This window comes from Mustela putorius, unplaced genomic scaffold (genome assembly GCF_011764305.1).
Source record: "Mustela putorius furo isolate JIRA1106 unplaced genomic scaffold, ASM1176430v1.1 tig00000127_pilon_pilon_pilon, whole genome shotgun sequence".
Classification (NCBI taxonomy): Eukaryota; Metazoa; Chordata; class Mammalia; order Carnivora; family Mustelidae; genus Mustela; species Mustela putorius.
This window is the reverse complement of record NW_025421288.1, coordinates 13,514,000-13,532,388: the sequence shown is the minus strand read 5'-3', so window position 1 is coordinate 13,532,388 and position 18,389 is coordinate 13,514,000. Positions and strand designations below refer to the sequence as shown.

General features: G+C 57.5%; 2 protein-coding genes across 8 annotated transcripts in view; both read left to right on the top strand.

The window, feature by feature from the left end:
• The first annotated feature begins 1,846 nt into the window (after window positions 1–1,846).
• FGF19 (fibroblast growth factor 19) lies at window positions 1,847–7,036 on the top strand. The gene is made up of 3 exons (XM_004759618.3): window positions 1,847–2,312; window positions 2,681–2,784; window positions 5,506–7,036. The coding sequence occupies exons 1-3, from the start codon at window positions 2,072–2,074 to the stop codon at window positions 5,818–5,820; spliced, it is 660 nt and encodes a 219-aa protein (XP_004759675.1). The 5' UTR covers window positions 1,847–2,071; the 3' UTR covers window positions 5,821–7,036.
• A 9,831-nt stretch (window positions 7,037–16,867) lies between these two features.
• Window positions 16,868–18,389, top strand: part of LTO1 (LTO1 maturation factor of ABCE1) — a 112,948-nt gene continuing 111,426 nt past the window's right edge. For 3 of the 7 annotated variants that reach the window (XM_045066238.1, XM_045066246.1, XM_045066241.1), the window contains exon 1: window positions 16,868–16,981. In XM_045066238.1, the coding sequence (XP_044922173.1) occupies window positions 16,875–16,981 (107 nt within the window). In that variant the 5' untranslated portion in view covers window positions 16,868–16,874. The other 4 variants (XM_045066235.1, XM_045066231.1, XM_045066240.1 and 1 more) reach the window with 2 other exon arrangements.

The window sequence follows — 18,389 nt, the reverse complement described above, 5'->3', positions numbered from 1 at the left end:
ATCTATTCAAGGAGGCAGGGGACAGAACCCCCACGGAGCTTCTTATAGGGGTTTAAGCGGAGAACACCCATGATGTGCTCGGAACAGGGCCTGGGCATAGGCAGCTGCTGCTGCCTTTACCACCTTCCAGAGCTGGGTGATCACAGCGGTCATGGGAGGAGTAGCAAAAGAGCAGGGGTAGGGCCAGAGGCTGGTGTTCCCCGCCCCCAGACCCATTCCGGGTGCGTCCCCCAAGGCAGCTCCTGCCATCCTCCTCGGTGCCCCACATTTATCCAGGATCTTTAAAATGAACGCTGCAGGGAAGGGTAATTAAGTTTAATAGGAGCCCTGTCGATTTAAAGCCACAGGGGGGAAGTAATTAGATTTAACAGAAGCGGTGGCTTTCTGAACCGAGACACGCAGCGTGGGGGTCCTGGTCTATAAAGGCTTTGAGATGATGTCTTTCTGTAAAGCTGTTCCTGGTGACATTTTCTGCACGCTCGGTCATTAACGCCAGTCACGGACTGGGGTATGAACATGGCCTTTACTCATTGGAATCCATTAGGCCTGGCACTGATTTCTCTCTGTGTGTCTGGACTGCTTGCCCGCCCATCGCCTTTGCGCTGAGACAGCATGACTTTCCCCCAGAACTGGCCTCCTGGGGCCCCACACCCAGGAGTTCCGGGGGTTGGAGAAGAAATGAGAAAGAATCGGTGTCCCGCCCAAGGTCCCTGGGAAGACCCTCTCCTTTCCAACCGGGCATTGTCGGGATGCTTTCCCCGCTTTTCTGAGCATCACCAGAGAAAGTCTGGTTGGCGGGACCCACTTCACCAAGTGGCCCCAGTTTCCTGGCCTGGCGCCGGCCCCCGCCCAGCAGCGCCCCTCACTGTCGCTCTGGCCCTCCCGGACCTCTCCTCCCGCAGTCTCCCAGGACATCGCGCCCTGGCCGGGGAAAAGAGCTCAGGGACCCAGGGACCGGACCAACGACAAAAGGCACTCAGAGAGGGGGCTCCCTGCGCTGCGCCCGCCTCGAGCTGGGAAGCCAGCTCCCCGTGTGCAGAAGCCAGCCCGCCTCGAGCTGGGAAGCCAGCTCCCCGTGTGCAGAAGCAAGCCCGCCTCGCCCCCGCGAAAGGCGCCTGCAGGGCGACCGCCCGGCCCAGCTCCGGCCCCGGCCCCGGCGCGCGCTCTGGCCGCACCGAGGCCGAAACCGGGGCGGAAGCGCCATCTAGCGCCCGCCGCGCGCCACTCCTCCATTGTTCCTCCCGGGCTTCGAGCCCGGCCCCCCGTCGGGGGGCAATGGACGGGGGTAAAAGGGGCGGGAGGGGGGCCGGGATCGCGAGAACATAAGACCAGGAAAACGTGAGCTAGTCCGAGCGGCAGGGGGAAATTCTAATGGACGGCTTGGCATCTGGAGATATGACGGTTAGGGCCGTCGTGGGAGGGAGCGGATGCGGGCTTTTAAGGGGAGGGCGCCCCAAAGCCAAGGCGAAGCTTCTCCGTATAGGGGGTGAGGGATGCAAAGGTCGGTGCCCGGTTCTCTGGTCACGGGGTTCCTGCTCCCTGCTCCTGCTAGTGCCTCGCCACGAGCGCATTCCCTGGGGGGGGGGGGCGGGGGGGTGGGGGCGGGGACCGGTTGTCTCCTTTATTGCTTTATAAAATCAGACTCTCCCAGCCAAGGAGAGTCTCCCTGCGCTGCTGGGGGGAACTCCCCCGAACCCTCCGGTGAAACGGGGCCTCTCCTCCCCCAGATCTGGGAGGCCTGGGCGGGGTCACCCGGGCGGGGTCCGGGGAGGGGCTGGGGCGGGAGGCGGGGTGTGAGTGGGTGTGTGCGGGGGGCGGAGGGCTGATGCAATCCTGATAAGAAATGCTCGGGTGTCGCGGGCACCCACCCGCCGCGAAGGTAAGACGCGCTATATAAGGCCGCTGGCCTCGGGCCGCTGTGCCGTCGGAGCAGGAGCGCCGAGCGCCCAGGCGCCCGGAGGGCACTGCTGGCTGGAGGGACCCACCCCGCCGCTGCACCCGCAGTCCTGCTGCCGCCCAGCTTCCCGCACCCTCGCCGCCTGAACTGCGTGCCGAGCCCGAGGGAGGTGCCATGCGGAGCGCCGCGAGTCGGTGCGCGGTAGCCCGCGCGCTGGTCCTAGCCGGCCTTTGGCTGGCCGCAGCCGGGCGCCCCCTAGCCTTCTCGGACGCGGGGCCGCACGTGCACTATGGCTGGGGTGAGCCCATCCGCCTACGGCACCTGTACACCGCCGGCCCCCACGGCCTCTCCAGCTGCTTCCTGCGCATCCGTGCCGACGGCGGGGTTGACTGCGCGCGGGGCCAGAGCGCGCACAGTGAGTGCCCACTCGCCCCGGTGTCCCTTCCCTTTCCCTCTTTCGAGAAACCCACGTTTTGGCCCCACTGCGTTCTGCTCCCTGCCCGCGGCCCCTGACAGCGCGGGGAGCTGAGAGAGGGGGGTGCCGGCACGTGGACCCCCTGCACCCACGCCTTATCGTTCGCTTGCCCCCTTCAGTTCCCGCGAACCCCCCACTCCCAGGAACTCCAGATCTTGGCACTTGGGAGTCCCATTCCCTCCCCAGGGTCCTAGGCAGCACGAGAAGTCAGGGGAGTGGGGGAGGGCCTGGGCCTGCGCGCCCACCGCATCCACGTGTTGGGGGCCCCGCGGGTCCCGGCTGCAGCCCTCTGCTTCTCTCGCGCCCAGGTTTGGTGGAGATCCGGGCAGTCGCTCTGCGGACGGTGGCCATCAAGGGCGTGTACAGCGACCGCTATCTCTGCATGGGTGCGGACGGCAGGATGCAAGGGCTGGTAGGTGTCTCCGCGGGAGGATACGCGCTGGGGCGCGGGACGGACGCCTGTGCCCAGGCGGGGCCCCGCAGGGGAGCTGGGCGTGCTGGATCGAATCCAAGCTCTCCTCGCTTAATGCCCCGGGTCCGGCATGAGGCTCGAAAGGGAGGACGCCAAAGGGCCCGATGAAGCTGATGTGCGAATTTCTTTCTCCGCAAGTTCACGGGGAGTCCCGGATGGCCGCCAGAGAATGCGTGAGAGCTGTCTCTGCATCTCCGGTCGAGCCGAAGGCCGGCCCAGTGGGACAGAGGAAGCGCTGACTCGGCTTCCTTTGACATTAAACAGTGAAACCCACCTCGGGCCTTTTCAGTCTGGGCGTGCGCGTGTGTGGTCCTCGCCCCCCGTGTCCCTCCCTGCGGTGTACAGTAAAAGGAAGGCACGAGAAAGGATATTCACCGCTTGGATCGTTTTTAAAAAGCCAGCCTTCACACAAGTCAGGAGAAATTACATTTGGGACGGTCCCCCCCCCCCCTTAATGTATATTTACTGGGAAAGCAGTGTGGTTTTTGCCGACGTGTTGGAAGAATACTCCGGGGGCGTGTTCGTCCTTGGGTCGCGCTCACCTGTACTGTAGATGCTTTGCGGGGAGGGTGCTGGGGCGGGGGGCGGGCTGGGTAGGCCCAGGTAACCATCGAGGTCTCGGGGCAGGAAGTGCGCGGAGATCGGGTCTCGGTCTCTGGGAACAAAGACTGGGAGTTCAAAGGGAGCCCGCGCCCCTCCCGCGCCCCCGGGCGCACAGAAGAGGCTGTGTGAGGTCCCGGCCCCGCGCTGGGGCCTCAATGCAGCCCCGCTGGGTCGGGGACGCGGCGGGAGGAGCGGGGCGGGGCGGGGCGGGGGGATGGGGCGGGGCGGGGGGAGACCGCGCCTCCCGGGATGCCCCCACCGCCCCGAAAAGATGCAGATGCCGGGCCTCCCCCCTCAGCGCGCATCTTTTTAGTGTCCCAGTTGTTTTGTGTCTCTGAGGCCGGTGTAGCGCATTTATCCAGAGGAGTCGGTTTCAGGTTTTATGGCGGAGTCCCGCGCGAAAGGACCAGACGGAGGGAAAGAAAGGAGGTGGTCGGCTTGCTGAAAGCTGACACCCGAGGCCGCCCCCAAACCCGCAGTTGCAACTTTTGTTGTGACATTTACTTGGGGCGGTGGGAAGGAAGGTCTGGAGGACCCGCCGGCGCAGATGGGTCCAGTCCACCAGTGTAGTCCAGATTTTGGGGTGGAGGGGTGTCCCTTCCCCTAAAATCCTGCTCTGTTTCTTGATCCCTTGGGTATGGCTTAGCCAAGACGGAGGAGTTGTTTGTTTTGTTTTGCCTTTTTTTTTTTTTTTAAATAAATTGCACTTTTTCCAAGCAACTGGATGGAAATCAGTTGCTTTCCTGTTTGGAGAAGAGAATGGGGTGGGGGGTGCTAGTTTGTCCCAAAGGACCGGGACCGTGAAATGGTGCCACCGTTGCTTTCTCTTCCTTGTTGTGTTATGGGTTTGCAATTCCCCCGCTGTCTGGTAGCCCTGTCCCCTCGCCGGGAGCTGGGCTGGCCGAGGCTTCAGGAGACCTGAACCTTATCAGTGCCTTATCAGCACAGCGCTCACCCACCTGCAGTTCAGCGACCTTTGTAGGCTTGGGCACAAACGCGACTGGGTGCCTCCCGGGGTTGTTTACCAGCCCAGCCCTCCCTGCGCCCTCTGTGTCCCCCACAGGGTAATGACCTTCCTCCGTTTGGCACAGGACTTGGCTCACGGTACCCGTCTGGCTACCAGCGTTCTGGGACCCCAGCGGCTGCTTTTCCGCCCTTCGGCTTGCATTTCCCGCCACCCCGCTGGGTGCAGGCTCTGTCCTGGGCCTGGGGGGAGGGGCCGGCTTTATCTTGATAATCCTGGCAAGTTGCTCTGAAGGCTCTGGGCCCTAGAAGGAAGGACCCCATGGGGGCCTACGTTGCCTATAGGGGCACCCGAAAAAAGGCCTCAGAATGGCCCACCGCTCACTGAACGCAGGTCTGAATGGGGAATAGGTGCTTTAATCTGGTTCCCAGATGGGATCGGAGAGCCTACCTAGTTCAGCAGGGTCTCCCCAAGTGTCGGTGGCCGCCAGGGACTAGTCCTGTGTTTCCCGTAAGGGTGGGGATCAGGGACACAGACACTCATGTTGCATGGCTGGTTTTATGCCTCTGTTGCTCGGAACAATACTAAATTGAAGAAATGGCGTGATTTAGGGAGGGAGAGAGAAAAAATACACAGATAATCTGTATATACAGATCTTGGGCCCATACGTAAACCACATGTGAAATACCCACCTGAACTTGGCGCGTGTGTACAAAGGTTATAAAGGTATATAAAGCGAGTTTATAAAGTTTACATAAGGTTTTATATAAAGTTTATAAAGCAGTACAAGCTTATATTGAAGTATATTTAGTATGTCATACTTCATGGTTCATATGATAATTTATCGTGTTTATATCCGTATACGTTCGGTGTGTATATTAATGTAATGCATACTTTCTATAAGCATGAATTTACATGCATAAGCACATCCTTTAAGTGTAAGTACACACACCCATTTGTAGGACCCATCACGTGGACCCACATGGGAGTCTGTAGCTCAGATGGTCCCCTGTGCCCAGCCTCTCTGCTGCTTCTGGTGATGTCACCCCAAGGGGCTCCCCCTGGTACTCACGGCCCTCCCCTTTTCTCCCTAGCCTCAGTACTCCGCCGGAGACTGTGCTTTCGAGGAGGAGATCCGCCCTGATGGCTACAACGTGTACCGGTCCAAGAAGCACCGTCTCCCCGTCTCCCTGAGCAGTGCGAAACAAAGGCAGCTGTACAAGGACCGGGGCTTTTTGCCTCTGTCCCATTTCTTGCCCATGCTGCCCGGGAGCCTGGCGGAGCCCAGGGACCTCCAGGACCACGTGGAGGCTGATGGGTTTTCTGCCCCCCTAGAAACAGACAGCATGGACCCTTTTGGGATTGCCACCAAAATGGGACTAGTGAAGAGTCCCAGCTTCCAAAAATGAGTGGGGCTGCGGCCTCCCCCTGCGCCCACCCCACCCTCAGAGGACAGGACCGTGGCCGACCTGTGGCTCTTGCAAAGCGGGTTCTGGCCGTGCTTCTACAAGTACAATCCTGGGCCCGTGCTCCAGTTAGCTTTAGGAAGAAACATCTAGAACTTGTACATACAGAGTCGGACATTGGCTGTCCCAGTTTCTAGCGGATAGACTTGTACGCTCGTGAAATCATAAGCCCCCACCCCGCTCCTTTGCCGTTGCTGGACAGTTGCTGTGCTGCCCTGATCCCGCTTGAATACCTCCACTGACCGGGAGCTCACTACCTTTGGAAAGATTGTTAGGCCAAGCTGAAGTGTTCTACAGATCTCTCTCCCGTCATTTCCAGCAGGAGCAGCCAGAAGAAAAGCGGTCAGTTTAAACTCCCGTACAGGCGATCAGCTTTGTGAAACCCTAGGTAAATTCACCTCTACCACAGCATAATTGATCGAGCTCTCCACTGCAGAGAGCAGTGCTGGCTCTTCCATAACCCTTCCAGGACATGGAAGGCGCAGGCATGGCCAACCAGGCTTCGGAAGCAGGGGGAGCCCGGGGCCTCCTCCAGCCTGGGTAGCCCTTAAGAACTCCCCACTACGGCTGCTTCTGGGAGGGATAACCTTCACCGGACTACTTGGCAGTCTGCCCAGGGCACATCAAGGAATTCACTTGCTCCTCCCCTTGACCTTCAGTGCCCCGGGCATAGCCAACACTTGCAGGGCTCGGTCTGGTCCCCTGAGGGAACGACCACCTGCTCGGAGGGACAGGACGCAAGGACAAACGCAGCAGCCCTCCTCCTCTGGGATCCCATCAGCTCTGGGCATGTGGGTTTCCCACAAGCACCTCTCTGGACAGAGCCCCGTGGGTCTCTGCCCCTGGCACGCTCCCTCCTTTCTCTGCAGCCGTGGATACGGACCAGAGCAGAGCAGACATGGCCTGTGGGGCTGTTTCCCCATTGCCAGCCTTTTTGCCAGGCGGTGGGACTTGGCCGCCTTCCCCCTTAGGGAGACCTGCACATCCCGTTCAGCAGCCGGGAGGGGTTGGGTTTGGAAGCCCCCGGTCTTGTCAGTCACTTGCAGAAGCAGCGAGGAGAGGGGCCCTTCCCCAGCACTTAGTTGCCAACGTGGTATTTATGCGTAATTTATTTTGTTTGATATGTACATCTCTATATTTTCTTACTTTATTTATACCCCCCCCGTGTTGTATTTATGATGTACATGAGTGTTGTTTTCTACATTAAAGCACAATTTGTACCAGAAGTCGCCTTTCCTTACCCAGCTGGGATGCGATGCCTTCGAGGGGGGGCGGGAAGAGAACAGAGCCCGGCGTTGAGCTCAGAGGAGACACTGGTGCGTTTGCTGTGTTTAAAACTGCACTTTCTACAGAAGCTCCTGGTCATCGCAGCCTCCCTGGAGGCCGGGGCTGAGGTGGGTTGAATTGTAGGTTAGGTTAACCCAACAGTGGAGGCTGCATGGGCCAGGGTGCCGGCGTCCTCGGCTCTGCTAGGATCTGGGTGGTGAGGGCAGTCTTGGCGGGGGTGGGGTGGGGGTTGCAGGTGTTCCCGAGGGAGCTGGGATGATGAACAGCGACCCCCGCCGCTCCGTCCACTAGACCACCATCCACTAGACGCCAGTGGTAACCAGTGGTCATGACTACTGAAAATTGTGAAGAAGTTGCTGTGCTTCTTAGGACAAAATTTGCCCCGCCAGCTGTTCGTTCTGGAGGAAATCATTGGCCTCTCGAGCCTCAGTGTTTTCACCTGTAACACGAGGGCAGGTTGGAGAGGGTGGGGAGGCGTGGAGCCCCCGCTCTGGGCCTAGTGCGGGCAAGAGTCCAGTTCACCCCGTCGGCCGGGAGTTTCTGGGTGCTCAGGTTGGCTGGTCGTCTGCCAAAGATCAGAGTTAGTCTCCCGAGGCCATTTCGTGAGGTGCCTTCCACACCCCCCACAAGGACTCCCCAGTCTATCCTGGCACTCACCCCCACTGTCGCAGACGTGCCCAGAGCTGACCCCGCCACCCTACTCCCGCCCCAGGTGGCAGTGCCGGGTGAGCCCCACCTGCTGACCCGCATCCTCTGGCCCTTGCCCAGGTGAGGGAGTCCAGGACCTCAGAGGGAAGGCACATAACCCAAGGTGCGTAGCGCGGAAGCCGTATGACGGGAGGGCTGTGGGGTCAGGCAGTGGGTCCCCCCACACCCGTTAACTGTACTGCCTTGAGTAAGTGAGTCACTCTGTGAGTCTGTGTCCTCCTGTGGACGGTGAGCTGGACAAGGTGTGCATTGCGGGACGGTGGGGAGAGTCGCATGGAATTCTGTCCGTGAGATGGTTGGGACCAAGTGGGCTCCCAGACGACAGCCCTCACCAGCACTAGAACTTGTGGCCGGGAACAGTTATTTCCACTGGTTCTTAAATTTGGTTGCACGGCAGAGTAACCTAGGGGAAAATCTGGTCCCGGGCGATGGGGTCTAATTGGACCGGATGCGGCCTGGACATCTAAGATTTTGTGACACTTGCCAGTGATTCACACGTGGAGCCCAGGTCGACAGTCGTGGGAAGCCTGTTTACATGTGATCTGTGCCCTGGAGACAAACACTTCAGGGGAAAATGAAGTGGAGTGTCCTCCCCACAGCACAGCCCATAGTAATGAGTAGATGCACATCTTTGTGAACTAATTCACACTAAAGTGTTGATGGTTAATACTTTTTCACTCTAGGTCACGTTTTCACTTGACCTGGCGGCCAAAATCTGGGATGACCGTTTCTGTGGCTGACGTGGGTCCTCTGGCAGGAGACGGGGAAGAGTCTTCAAGGCTGGATCTTGCATTCACCCCGTTGACAGGCCTCGACTCATAGGAAGGTGGGCTTGCTCTCTTGCTGTATCTCCCTCCGCCTTCGGCAGTTGTCAAGTCTAGCAAGTAGAAACACGACAGCCCCGTTACATGAGAATTTAGGAGAAGCAGCACACTTTTTAGTAGAAGTATATCCCATGAAATATGAGATATACTTATGCTCAGAAATTATTTATTGTTCATCTGAACGTCAGACTTAACCGGGTGTCCTCTATTTTGTCTGGCTGCCCAGTCTGTCTCCAGAAGATCTGCTGGTGACGAGAAGAGAGAGTGTGAGCCCACACCCCCTCGGGCTCAGGGAAGGCTGTGGAAGGAGTGGGTGCCCTGCCTGGTTTGCTGGCAGGAGAGTCGCAAGTCCCCAGGGGGCTCTGAGTGCCCTGGGGAGCTGGCTCCGTGTCCCTGTCTTCCGGAGGGCTCTATTGGCTGGCGGAGAGGGGGTGCACCCCGGCGAGGTGGGCTCCTTCTGGCCAGATGGAGAAGATGTGCTTCATTCCACGGGCCACGGGGGTCCTGGGGGTTCCCCAGCACAGGGATGCAGGTCCCTGGGCGGCTCCACCTGGCTTCCTTGCACTTCCACTCACTGTGGAATCTTCAGTCCCCACGGTGGGGACCCATCCTGCCCGTCCTGCCTGTTTGTTCGATCCAGGCTTCCCCAGCCACCCTGGTTAAGCTAGCCCACCTAGACCGGCACAGGATCCCAGCCGCAGAGGACAGGGTGCTCGGCGCCTCGGCCTGGCTTGGCCTAGGCTCTGGGTCGCCGCTCGGTCCCCTCTTCCCAGCAGCACTCCTCAAACATCCTGCATTCATTTCCTAGAGCTCCCATCACAAATGACAAAGAAGCAGGAAGCTTAGAACAAGAAAAGTGTATTCTCTCCATCCGGAGGCCAGAAGTCCAAAATCAAGGCATGAGTGGGCCTCATTCCCTCTGGAGGCACTGGGGAAGGGTCCTTCCTGCCTCCTCCAGCTTCTGGGGGGGGGGCGGGCATCCCTGGGCTGTGGCTGCGCCCCTCCAGTGTCTGCCTCCGTCTTCATGTGGCCCCTCTGTGTGTCTGCTTTTCTGTGTTATAACATGACACTTGTCAGTAGTTGGAGGGCCCAGGTGGGTAATGCGGGATGATCTTGTCTCGAGAACTTGACTTCTGCAAAGAAACGTTTCCCAACCAAGGTCACGTTCTCTGGTTCTGTGGGTGAAGACTGGGACACATCTTTTGGGGGGCACCATTCAACCCACGACAGAGGGAGAGACATGAGTAGGGTTGCTTTGTTGGAAAGGGTATGCACACTACAAATCTTTCCAGTCGCTTCTGGATTGTGCAGCCAGTTATCCAGGGACTACCTTTAATGTACACTAGAGCAGTCAGGCCTCGCAACCACCCTAACTGAGTTTACCGCAGGGAAGACTGGGAGCTTGGGGAGGGCGCCAGGCTGGGGCTTCACCCCCCCAACTGACATCAGGCCGGGCACTGCTGGGGCCCTGGCAGGGGGATGTGGGAGACCCCCAGGGGAGGCTGGGGGTCACCTCCTTCCTTCTCAGCTGCCCTGCCCTCTGGGTCCTGGATCTCAGGTGGAGTGGGGGGCAGGGGAGCCCAGGCCCAGGTGAAGCCTGGATCCAACACCAGCCCTCCATGAGGAGTCTGAGAGCTGTGGGCAGCTGGGCCCAGACCAAAGCAGGCTGATGGGGGAAAACCCTTCCTGGGAGACCTGGGACGCAGGTTCCACGATCGCGTTCCTCCATCAGCGCTGGGTGATGTCAGCTGGTCCTGGACATGTGTCCTCCATGTGTCCTCTGCGGCCTCAGAGCTGGACACGGGCAGTGGGTCAGGCCCTGCTCTCATGGGGGCTGGCTGGGTAGAGGCTGGAGCACGTGGTAATGGACGGAGGCCTGTGGTCTGGGGTGGCCAACCCTGGGAGGGCTTTAACATCGGTCTGTCGGAAGCCAACTAGCCTCCCACCCCCAGTCTCAGCGTCCACCCTGAGTATCACTGGTAACATCCGGCTCCAAGGGACGTTTTTAAAGAATTACAGGTGATAGACGCGCCTGGGTGGCTCAGTGAGTCAAGCCTCTGCCTTCAGCTCAGGACATGGTCTCAGGGTCCTGGGATCCAGCGCATCAGGCTCTCTGCTCAGCAGGGAGGCTGCTTCCTCCTCTCTCTCTGCCTGCCTCTCTGCCTACTTGGGATCTCTGCCTGTCAAATAAATAGATAAATAAAATGAATATATAAAAAAAATTTTAAAAAGGGAATTACAGGTGATAACCTGAGAAAGGGTCTGACCCACGGAGGAGCGGGTCCTTATCAACGCTCTTCCAGCCTGGCTCGGGGAATGAAGTCCGGGATAAGACCCGTCCCGCGGCGGGGAGAGGGACTCCCCCCGGCCCAGGCGGCAGGTGGCCCGGAGCGCGCTGGGAGGAGCGGCCGGAGGCGCAACGGCGCCCCCCAGTGGCGGGTGCCCTGACACGGTCTCCGCCTCCCGCCGACTCCGGGCCAAAGGAACTGGGGATGCTGGACCCCAGGAGCGCTCCGAGGGGAGGGAAGGCTCCTGCCCTTCCGTGCCCCACCATTAGACACACACCAGGACACACCAGGAAGTTATCGTGTTGCCAATAGTTCCTAACATGTTTATGCACCTCCGGCCGGCCAGGCACCTTCTCTTACCAACCCTGCAGGTGCGCACCTGTGTGCCTCCCCTATTACAGATGAGCACACTGAGCCCCCGGGGTCGGGGGAGGTGAGTTCCACTGAGGCCCAGAAGAGCTGGTTTCCTCCCGCACCACCACACTCTGAGCAGAGCAGAAGTGGGAAAGGGGGTTGGCCTTTACTGCTGCAGACCCTACACTGGGTGTCTCCCCTCCACCACCCAAGGCTTACAGGGAGCCCCAGCCTTGCCTTCTGATGTCACTGCCCTGCTGGGAGGCCGGTAGTCAGGCCAGGACAAGGAAGTGTCACAGCAGGAATGTCTGCTCCACAGAGGTGGGAAGTGAGGGGTCTCTCCCAGGCAGGGGAAGAATGGGGGCCGCCAGGAGGGGCAGAGGGGAGGGAGCCCAGAGAGGGGTGCTGGGGCCAGAAGAGGCCATAGCCCTGGGAAGACAGACACTGGAGGACCAGAGCTGGGGCCCCTCTGAAGAAAGGAAGGGGTGTGTCACACGGCAGAGACCCTCTACAGCCTCTGCTAGGGGTTCATGAGCCCTCACGGGTCCTCTCCAGTGACAGCAGGTTGGGGGGGCGGTCAGGGCTGGATCCTGCCTTCACCACCTCACGCAGCCTCAACAGGACCACTCCCTCTCCGAGGGGCCACCGTGGAAGGCCACCCTACCCCTCCTCCCTCCTCTGGCCCCGGGGGGCCCTTCCCAGCCACCTGCCACCATCCACAGGGCGTCCACTCTGTCACGGGGTCTTTGCAAAGTGAGCTTCACAAGTGGGGCATCTGCTCGTCTTCAAACATTCATAGTTTCTTTTAGAACTGTATTTACTTTGAAGCTCACGGTTTTGGAGACACACTTCCCCCCCCACCCCACCATGCCGACCCCGCCAAGCCCATCCTGGACTCTGTGTTAGCGGGAATGAGCCCTTCCTGGCAGAGGCCACGAAGACGTTGGGTTGTGTGTTTGGGACCGCGGCACAGCCAAGCCCAAGGGAGCACAAGGGTGTGCGGGAGAAGTTGGTCCCCTCTTGGTGAAAGGACCGCGGCCGGGTCTCTGTGCTACTCCCCCCCATCCTCCCCCCCATAGTCTCTGCTTCTGCATAAGCATAGAACTCCCCTGAGACCCACGCAGCGTTAAGGAATTCTGGTGCGGCCTCCCTGCCCAGACTCCTCTTTTCTCCTTCTCGCCCTTGGAAGCCCTGGCTGTGTTCCTGTGGGTCCCAGGGCCATCGGGATGCTGGAGTAATTAGAAGCCTCAGCGGGGCCGGGGGCGGGGGGAGACTAGGGGTCACCAGCTCTGGCCCAAATCTCAGAGCTGTCCCAGGGTTGGAGGCTGGTCCTTGCTGGCCAGGGCCCTTCTGAGAGGTCTCTTGGTCACTGGTCACAACGCCCGACCCCCAGTCCCCACCGCAAGTCTCCCGTCATTTGGCTCCAAGAGATTCCTGAGCAGGCAGGGAGAAAGTGGCCCCCCCAGGAAGGCGCACTGGATGACAGGACGGAGCTTCCTGCTCAAGAAGCTACAAATACAACTGCCCTGCGATCCAGCAATCACACTCCTGGGTGTTTACCACCCCCAGTGCCAATTCAAAGGGACGTATGCACCCAGACGCTTATAGCCCCATTATCTACAACAGCCAAACTGGAAGCAGTTTGGAAGCAGCCCCAGTGTCCACCGATTGATGAACGGATAAAGAAGAGGCGGTGTATATACACAATGGAGTATTACTCAGCCATAAGAAAGAACGAAATATTGCCGTTTGCAGGGCGCGTGGGGGGCTCCGGCCATGATCCCGGGATCCTCACCGAGCTCACGTGGAGCTCCCTGCTCAACAGGGAATCTGCTGCTCCCTCTCCCTCTGCCCCTGCTCCCGTGCTCTCTCACCCACTCACTCTTTCTCTCAAATTAATAAACAAAAATGAAGTAAAATATTAAAAAGAAATCTTCCCTTTTGCAACGATGAGGGTGGAGCTGGAGAGAATTATGCAAAGTGAAGTTAAGTCAGAGGCAGACGAGTACGATTGGATCGCTCTCATTCTTAAGAAAGGTTTTATTTCTTTATTTGAGAGAGAGAGAGAGAGAGAGCGCGCAGAGGGAGATGGAGAAGCAGATTGCCTGCCGAGCAGAGAGCCTGACGCAGGGCTCCAGCCCAGGACCCTGAGATCACGACCTGAGCCACGCAGGTGCCCCATATAGGACGTCACTCATATGCAGAATTTTTTTTTAATGTTTTCTTTTCTTTCTTTCTTTTTTTTTTTTTAAAGATTTTATTTACTTATTTGACAGACAGATCACAAGTAGGCAGAGAGGCAGGCAGAGAGAGGGGGAAGCAGGCTCCCGGCTGAGCAGAGAGCCCGATGCGGGGCTCCATCCCAGGACCCTGGGATCATGAGCTGAGCCAAAGGCAGAGGCTTCAGCCCACTGAGCCACCCAAGCGCCCCTCATATGTGGAATTTAAGAAACAAAACAAATGAGCAAAGAAAAAGAAGGGAGAGACAAAGAAACTGAATCTTAACCACAGAGAACACACTGACAGTAACCAGAGGGGAGGTGGTGGGGGAGGCGGGAAGTAGGTGTTGGGGACGGAGGGGAGCACCTGTTGTGGTGAGCACAGGACATGGTGTGGGATGATGCAGGCAAGTGTTGAATTTCTATATGGTCCACCTGAAACTAACATTATACCGTATGTTAACTATATTGGAAATAAAAAACTTAATTAAAATTGTGGATTAAAAAGAAAGAGAAAAAAAGAAAGTGGCCCTTCCTTTCCGGCTCCCAGAGCTCCACTTTGGGGGAGGGAATGGAGGGGAATTAGCCCCAGAGTCTGCAAGGGACCCGGTCCTTGGATTCTCTCCCTTCCCAGGGAGTCACACTGGGATGTTAAAGCCCCCAGACGCCTCTTTTTTTTTTTTTTTTTCCCAGTTGTGTTGTCATTCATTTTTGGTGAATACACACTGAGAGGAAGAGTTATTTCCTGGAAGTAAGTTGTCATCTAATGACTTCCTTTTAAGAATTTGAAATCACTTCTTTTTTTCCCCTTCTGATTATGAAAGGCATTTTTCCTCCATGATTAAAGGAAAAAAACCAAACACAGAAACACCTACAGGAGAAGAAAGATTACTTATAATCTCATCAGTCCATTAGCCAGAAATGAGCCCTCCAGCTCTGTAGCTAAGGGCAGAATTAATCTGCGACAGGATAGGGCCCTACCCTTGCAGATGATTACTATTACTATTTTTTAAAGATTTTATCTATTTATTTGACAGATGGAGATCACAAGCAGGCAGAGAGGGAGGAGGAAGCAGGCTCCCGGCTGAGCAGAAAGCCTGATGCGGGGCTCCATCCCAGGACCCTGGGATCATGACCTGAGCCAAAGGCAGAGGCTTTAGCCCACTGAGCCACCCAGGCGCCCCCCTTGCAGATTATTTTTAAACATATATCAAATGTGTTTAAATTTTGAGAGACCCGCAGTTTTCTTTAACCACCACGGGAACAAACGGCACATTTTGGTTTTAGCTCGCTGATAAAATGGGTGTGATTCTGGGTTGGCAGTATAGATCGACAGGTTCAGGTTTGTTTTGTTTTGCAGGCTGCTGAGTATTTGGTGGCGGATGTATGTAAAATTAAAAAAGAAAAAGGTCAATGCCAGAAGTGAATATTTCCCAAACTAAAATTCCCTTTTCCTACCTTGGAGTCCCTCTTTTTTAAAGTCCGATGCCTATTTGAAAAGGAAGCAATTTGTGAACAAGTATTGAAAACCCAAGATAACACAATGAATCTTTTACCCTCCAATGTTAAAACAGTCTGGGTTCAAGGTAGTATTTTAGTATTTATTTTAGTTTGGAATTAAGATTCTACTCTTCTATATACATCTTTATTATTTTTTTAAGATTTTATTTATTTATTTGATAGAGTGAGAGCACAAGTGGGAGGGAGGAACAGTCTCCCCGCTGAGCAGGGAACCAGACTCAGGGCTCATTCTAGAACCCTGGGATCATGACCTGAGTGAAGGCAGATACTTAACTAACTGAGCCACCCAGGCGCTCCTGTATATATATTTATATCCGTGGGTTTTATCCTGTACTGGCCTGTTTCTCCACCACACACTAACTCCCATCCCGAAGGAAATAGCTTGTTTCATTTTCTTTCAACCGAAGAGGTTATGTTCAAAAAATCTATTTTATATATGTAATAACGAGAGAACCATTCCCTTACTTGGGACATTTTTGTAATATAATGTTAACTTTCATTAGCTCATTAGTAGGCGGGGGTAAGGGTATAAAATTGTACACATATGATTATTTTTGTGAGAAAATGCAAAAGGAAAAAATGTAACAAGATTAGCAAAAAGTAACTGGTGGCAGACACCTGGGTGTGCAGTTGGTTAAGCATCGGGCGCTCTTGGTTTCAGCTCATGTCATAGTCTGGGGTTCCTGGGTTGGAGCCCTACATTGGCTCTGTGCTGAACGCTGAATCGACTTGGGATTCTCTCCTTCTCCCTCTGCCCCACCCCTGCACGCATGTGCTCTCTCGTGCACTCTCTCTAATAAATAATCTTTTTTAAAAGGAATATACCAGATCTTAAAAAAAAAAATTAATTGGTGGCCAGAGGGGTGGGAAAGTGTATGTATTTGTTTGCTTGTTTTTCCTTTCTCCTACATCCCAATTGTTTTGTGATTTTATCTGCTGCTGAAGAAAAAAACAAACAAACAACAACAACAAAAAAACCCCGACCTAAAAACGAAAAGATATTTAACGAACAAAATATACAAAGTCTATTTAATTTCATCTTTTGGGGGGAAAAAATGTCTTATGGGGCTTTCTTATGCTCCTGAGGATCACAAAACAGGGGCCACTCAGAAAACATATAAAAGAGGACATTTAAAAATTAATGTAATTTCAAAATCCAGATCTAGTCACCGTGGACCTTTTGGGGTACTTTCATTCTTTTTAAAAGAGTAATTGTGTAATGTGGTTGGACTGGGAGAAGACCTAGACGTTCTTCCCTTGAACATCAGGAGCATTTTCCACGACCTTCCTTCGGCCTCCTACATCGTGTCGGGCGCTGCTGGAGTCCGCGGGGCGCCCGTGCAGGGGGTGCTGCAGCGAACCCGGGAGGTCGTGCCGGAGGTGAAGTTCCAAGGTCACGGGCGCGCACCGCCTCCTCCACTCTGCGCGCCTGAGCGTGCATCCCGCCCTCCAAACGTTGGCCCGTCTCTTCGCCCCTGTGAGGATGCACTCATTGCTTATCCTTGGTAGCAAGTTCTCCATAAGCCACACACACGACTGCCTTCGTTGTGATATTTCGGACAAACCTCCGGATTGTTGCTGGCTTTTTAATGTTATCCCCACTTTGGGCAGGAGCGAGTTTGCATTTGCACGTAGTGAAATCGATCGGTTTTCCCCTCCGGATTCCCTCTGGGCTCCTCCAGTGGAAGGGCCGCCCCTGCACGCTCACCTGGACGTCCCACCTAGAATTTCAACCCTTTTTTTTTGGGGGGGGGGGCAAAGGTGTCTCGACTTCGCGGGCCCCGCCCCCGGCGCGCATGCGTCCGGGCCTCCGCGGCGCGGGCTGGGCCCTCCGGCGCGCCGTCCTTACCCGGCCTGCCCCGCGCCGCCGCCCCCCGGAAGTGGCCTCGCCTCCGCAGAAGCGGTGAGTGGGAGCTCCGGCCTCGCGGGGGGTGGCGGCCGTGCGGGGCGGCGGAGCCCGAGGGGCAGGGCGAGCCGGGCCGGGCCGGAGCCGCCATGGCGGGGAGTCAAGACATGTTCGACGCCATCGTGATGGCGGACGAAAGGTGGGTGGCGGGGCCGGGCCGGCGTCTTCCTTCGGCTGCGACGGCGGCGCGGGCCTGGGGCGACGCGGGAGCGGGCGTCGGGGCGGGGGCGGCCTGGGCCAGCGGCGGGCACGGGCGCGTGTGGGGCCGAAGTGCCGGAGCCGCGGCTCCCCTCCCCCTCCCCCTCCTCCGCGGCGGCGCGGCACGTGCCCAGCTGCTCCCCCAGACCCGCCTCCCGGTCCGGGGCCGCCCCGAGCATCTGCTCGGCCTAATGCCCGCCTTCCTCCGGGGACGCCCCGTACTTGGGTGGGACGGACCTTTGCCATCTGGGCGCTGCCCCTTTCCCTTGTTCCTTCGTGGTGGGACATACGGCCGCATTCACGGACAGGCTGATAAATGGGTCAGACGCCATCCCGCTGCCCCCGGGGCCCCTGGGGAGTGCCCGGGGCTGGGACGCCGGGGACCCTCCTCCAGGGCCCGGCCCACTGGACACATCCGTAGGCCTCCGTCGTGGAAGAGGGCGAGCGTTTAAGCACCAGGCGCTGACGTGTGTCTCGAGCTTGGCGTGAGCCCACCCGCGAGCTCGGTGGGCTGCGGGCCACTGGCGCAGCGCTGTCTGTGACGCTGGTGTTTTACAGACCGGGAGGCGGGATCACTCCCCGGGGTCCCATCGCCAGGACGTGGGAGCGACACTGCCCCACTGCGGGGCGCCGTCCCACCTCTGCTGTTTGTGGTGACTTCAGGTTAGGATGGTCCCACGCCCCTGTGGAGCCCGCAGAGCCCCAGCCGTGCCTGTATGCCTGGCACCGCTGCCTATGCGTGCTCTGCGGTGACCCGGTGGCGTTTCTCCCTTCCCGGGTGCGGAGCTGCGATGGAAAGCCACGTGTGTGGCACAGTGTTGGGAAGCACTTCGTGCCATGCAGGTCGCACTCCCAGAGCAACGGCTTCCAGGCCTGGCTGCACCCGGGAGTCTCCTGGGAGGTTTCAGAAAGCGCTCCCGGGCCTTCCTCCCGACTGGGTGTCGGGGCCCAGCCCTCGAATTTGTGTCTCTAAAACTTCCCTGTGTTTCTGGTGTCCTGCCAGGTGTGGGATTCATGAATTTGCCCCCCCCCCACCTCCCCTCCCTGTAGAGGAGGCAGATCGGGCTTCGTGAGGTGCGACGGCTTGCCAGCAGCGTCGGAGGGGGTAGAGCTGGGGTCGTGCCCTCCGTCTTCTGACTTACATTCAATACGGTTTCTTCTATACTGTGTCTCGTCTTGCTGAGTCTGGGGTCTGTGGGAGAGAAAA

Bases quoted from the DNA above. Each gene is read 5' to 3' on its own strand.
- FGF19 (XM_004759618.3), top strand. From the start codon at position 2,072: ATGCGGAGCGCCGCGAGTCGGTGCGCGGTAGCCCGCGCGCTGGTCCTA. The intron at 2,313-2,680 runs GTGAGTGCCCAC...TCTCGCGCCCAG, and splicing joins GCGGGGCCAGAGCGCGCACA to GTTTGGTGGAGATCCGGGCA. The intron at 2,785-5,505 runs GTAGGTGTCTCC...TTTTCTCCCTAG, and splicing joins ACGGCAGGATGCAAGGGCTG to CCTCAGTACTCCGCCGGAGA.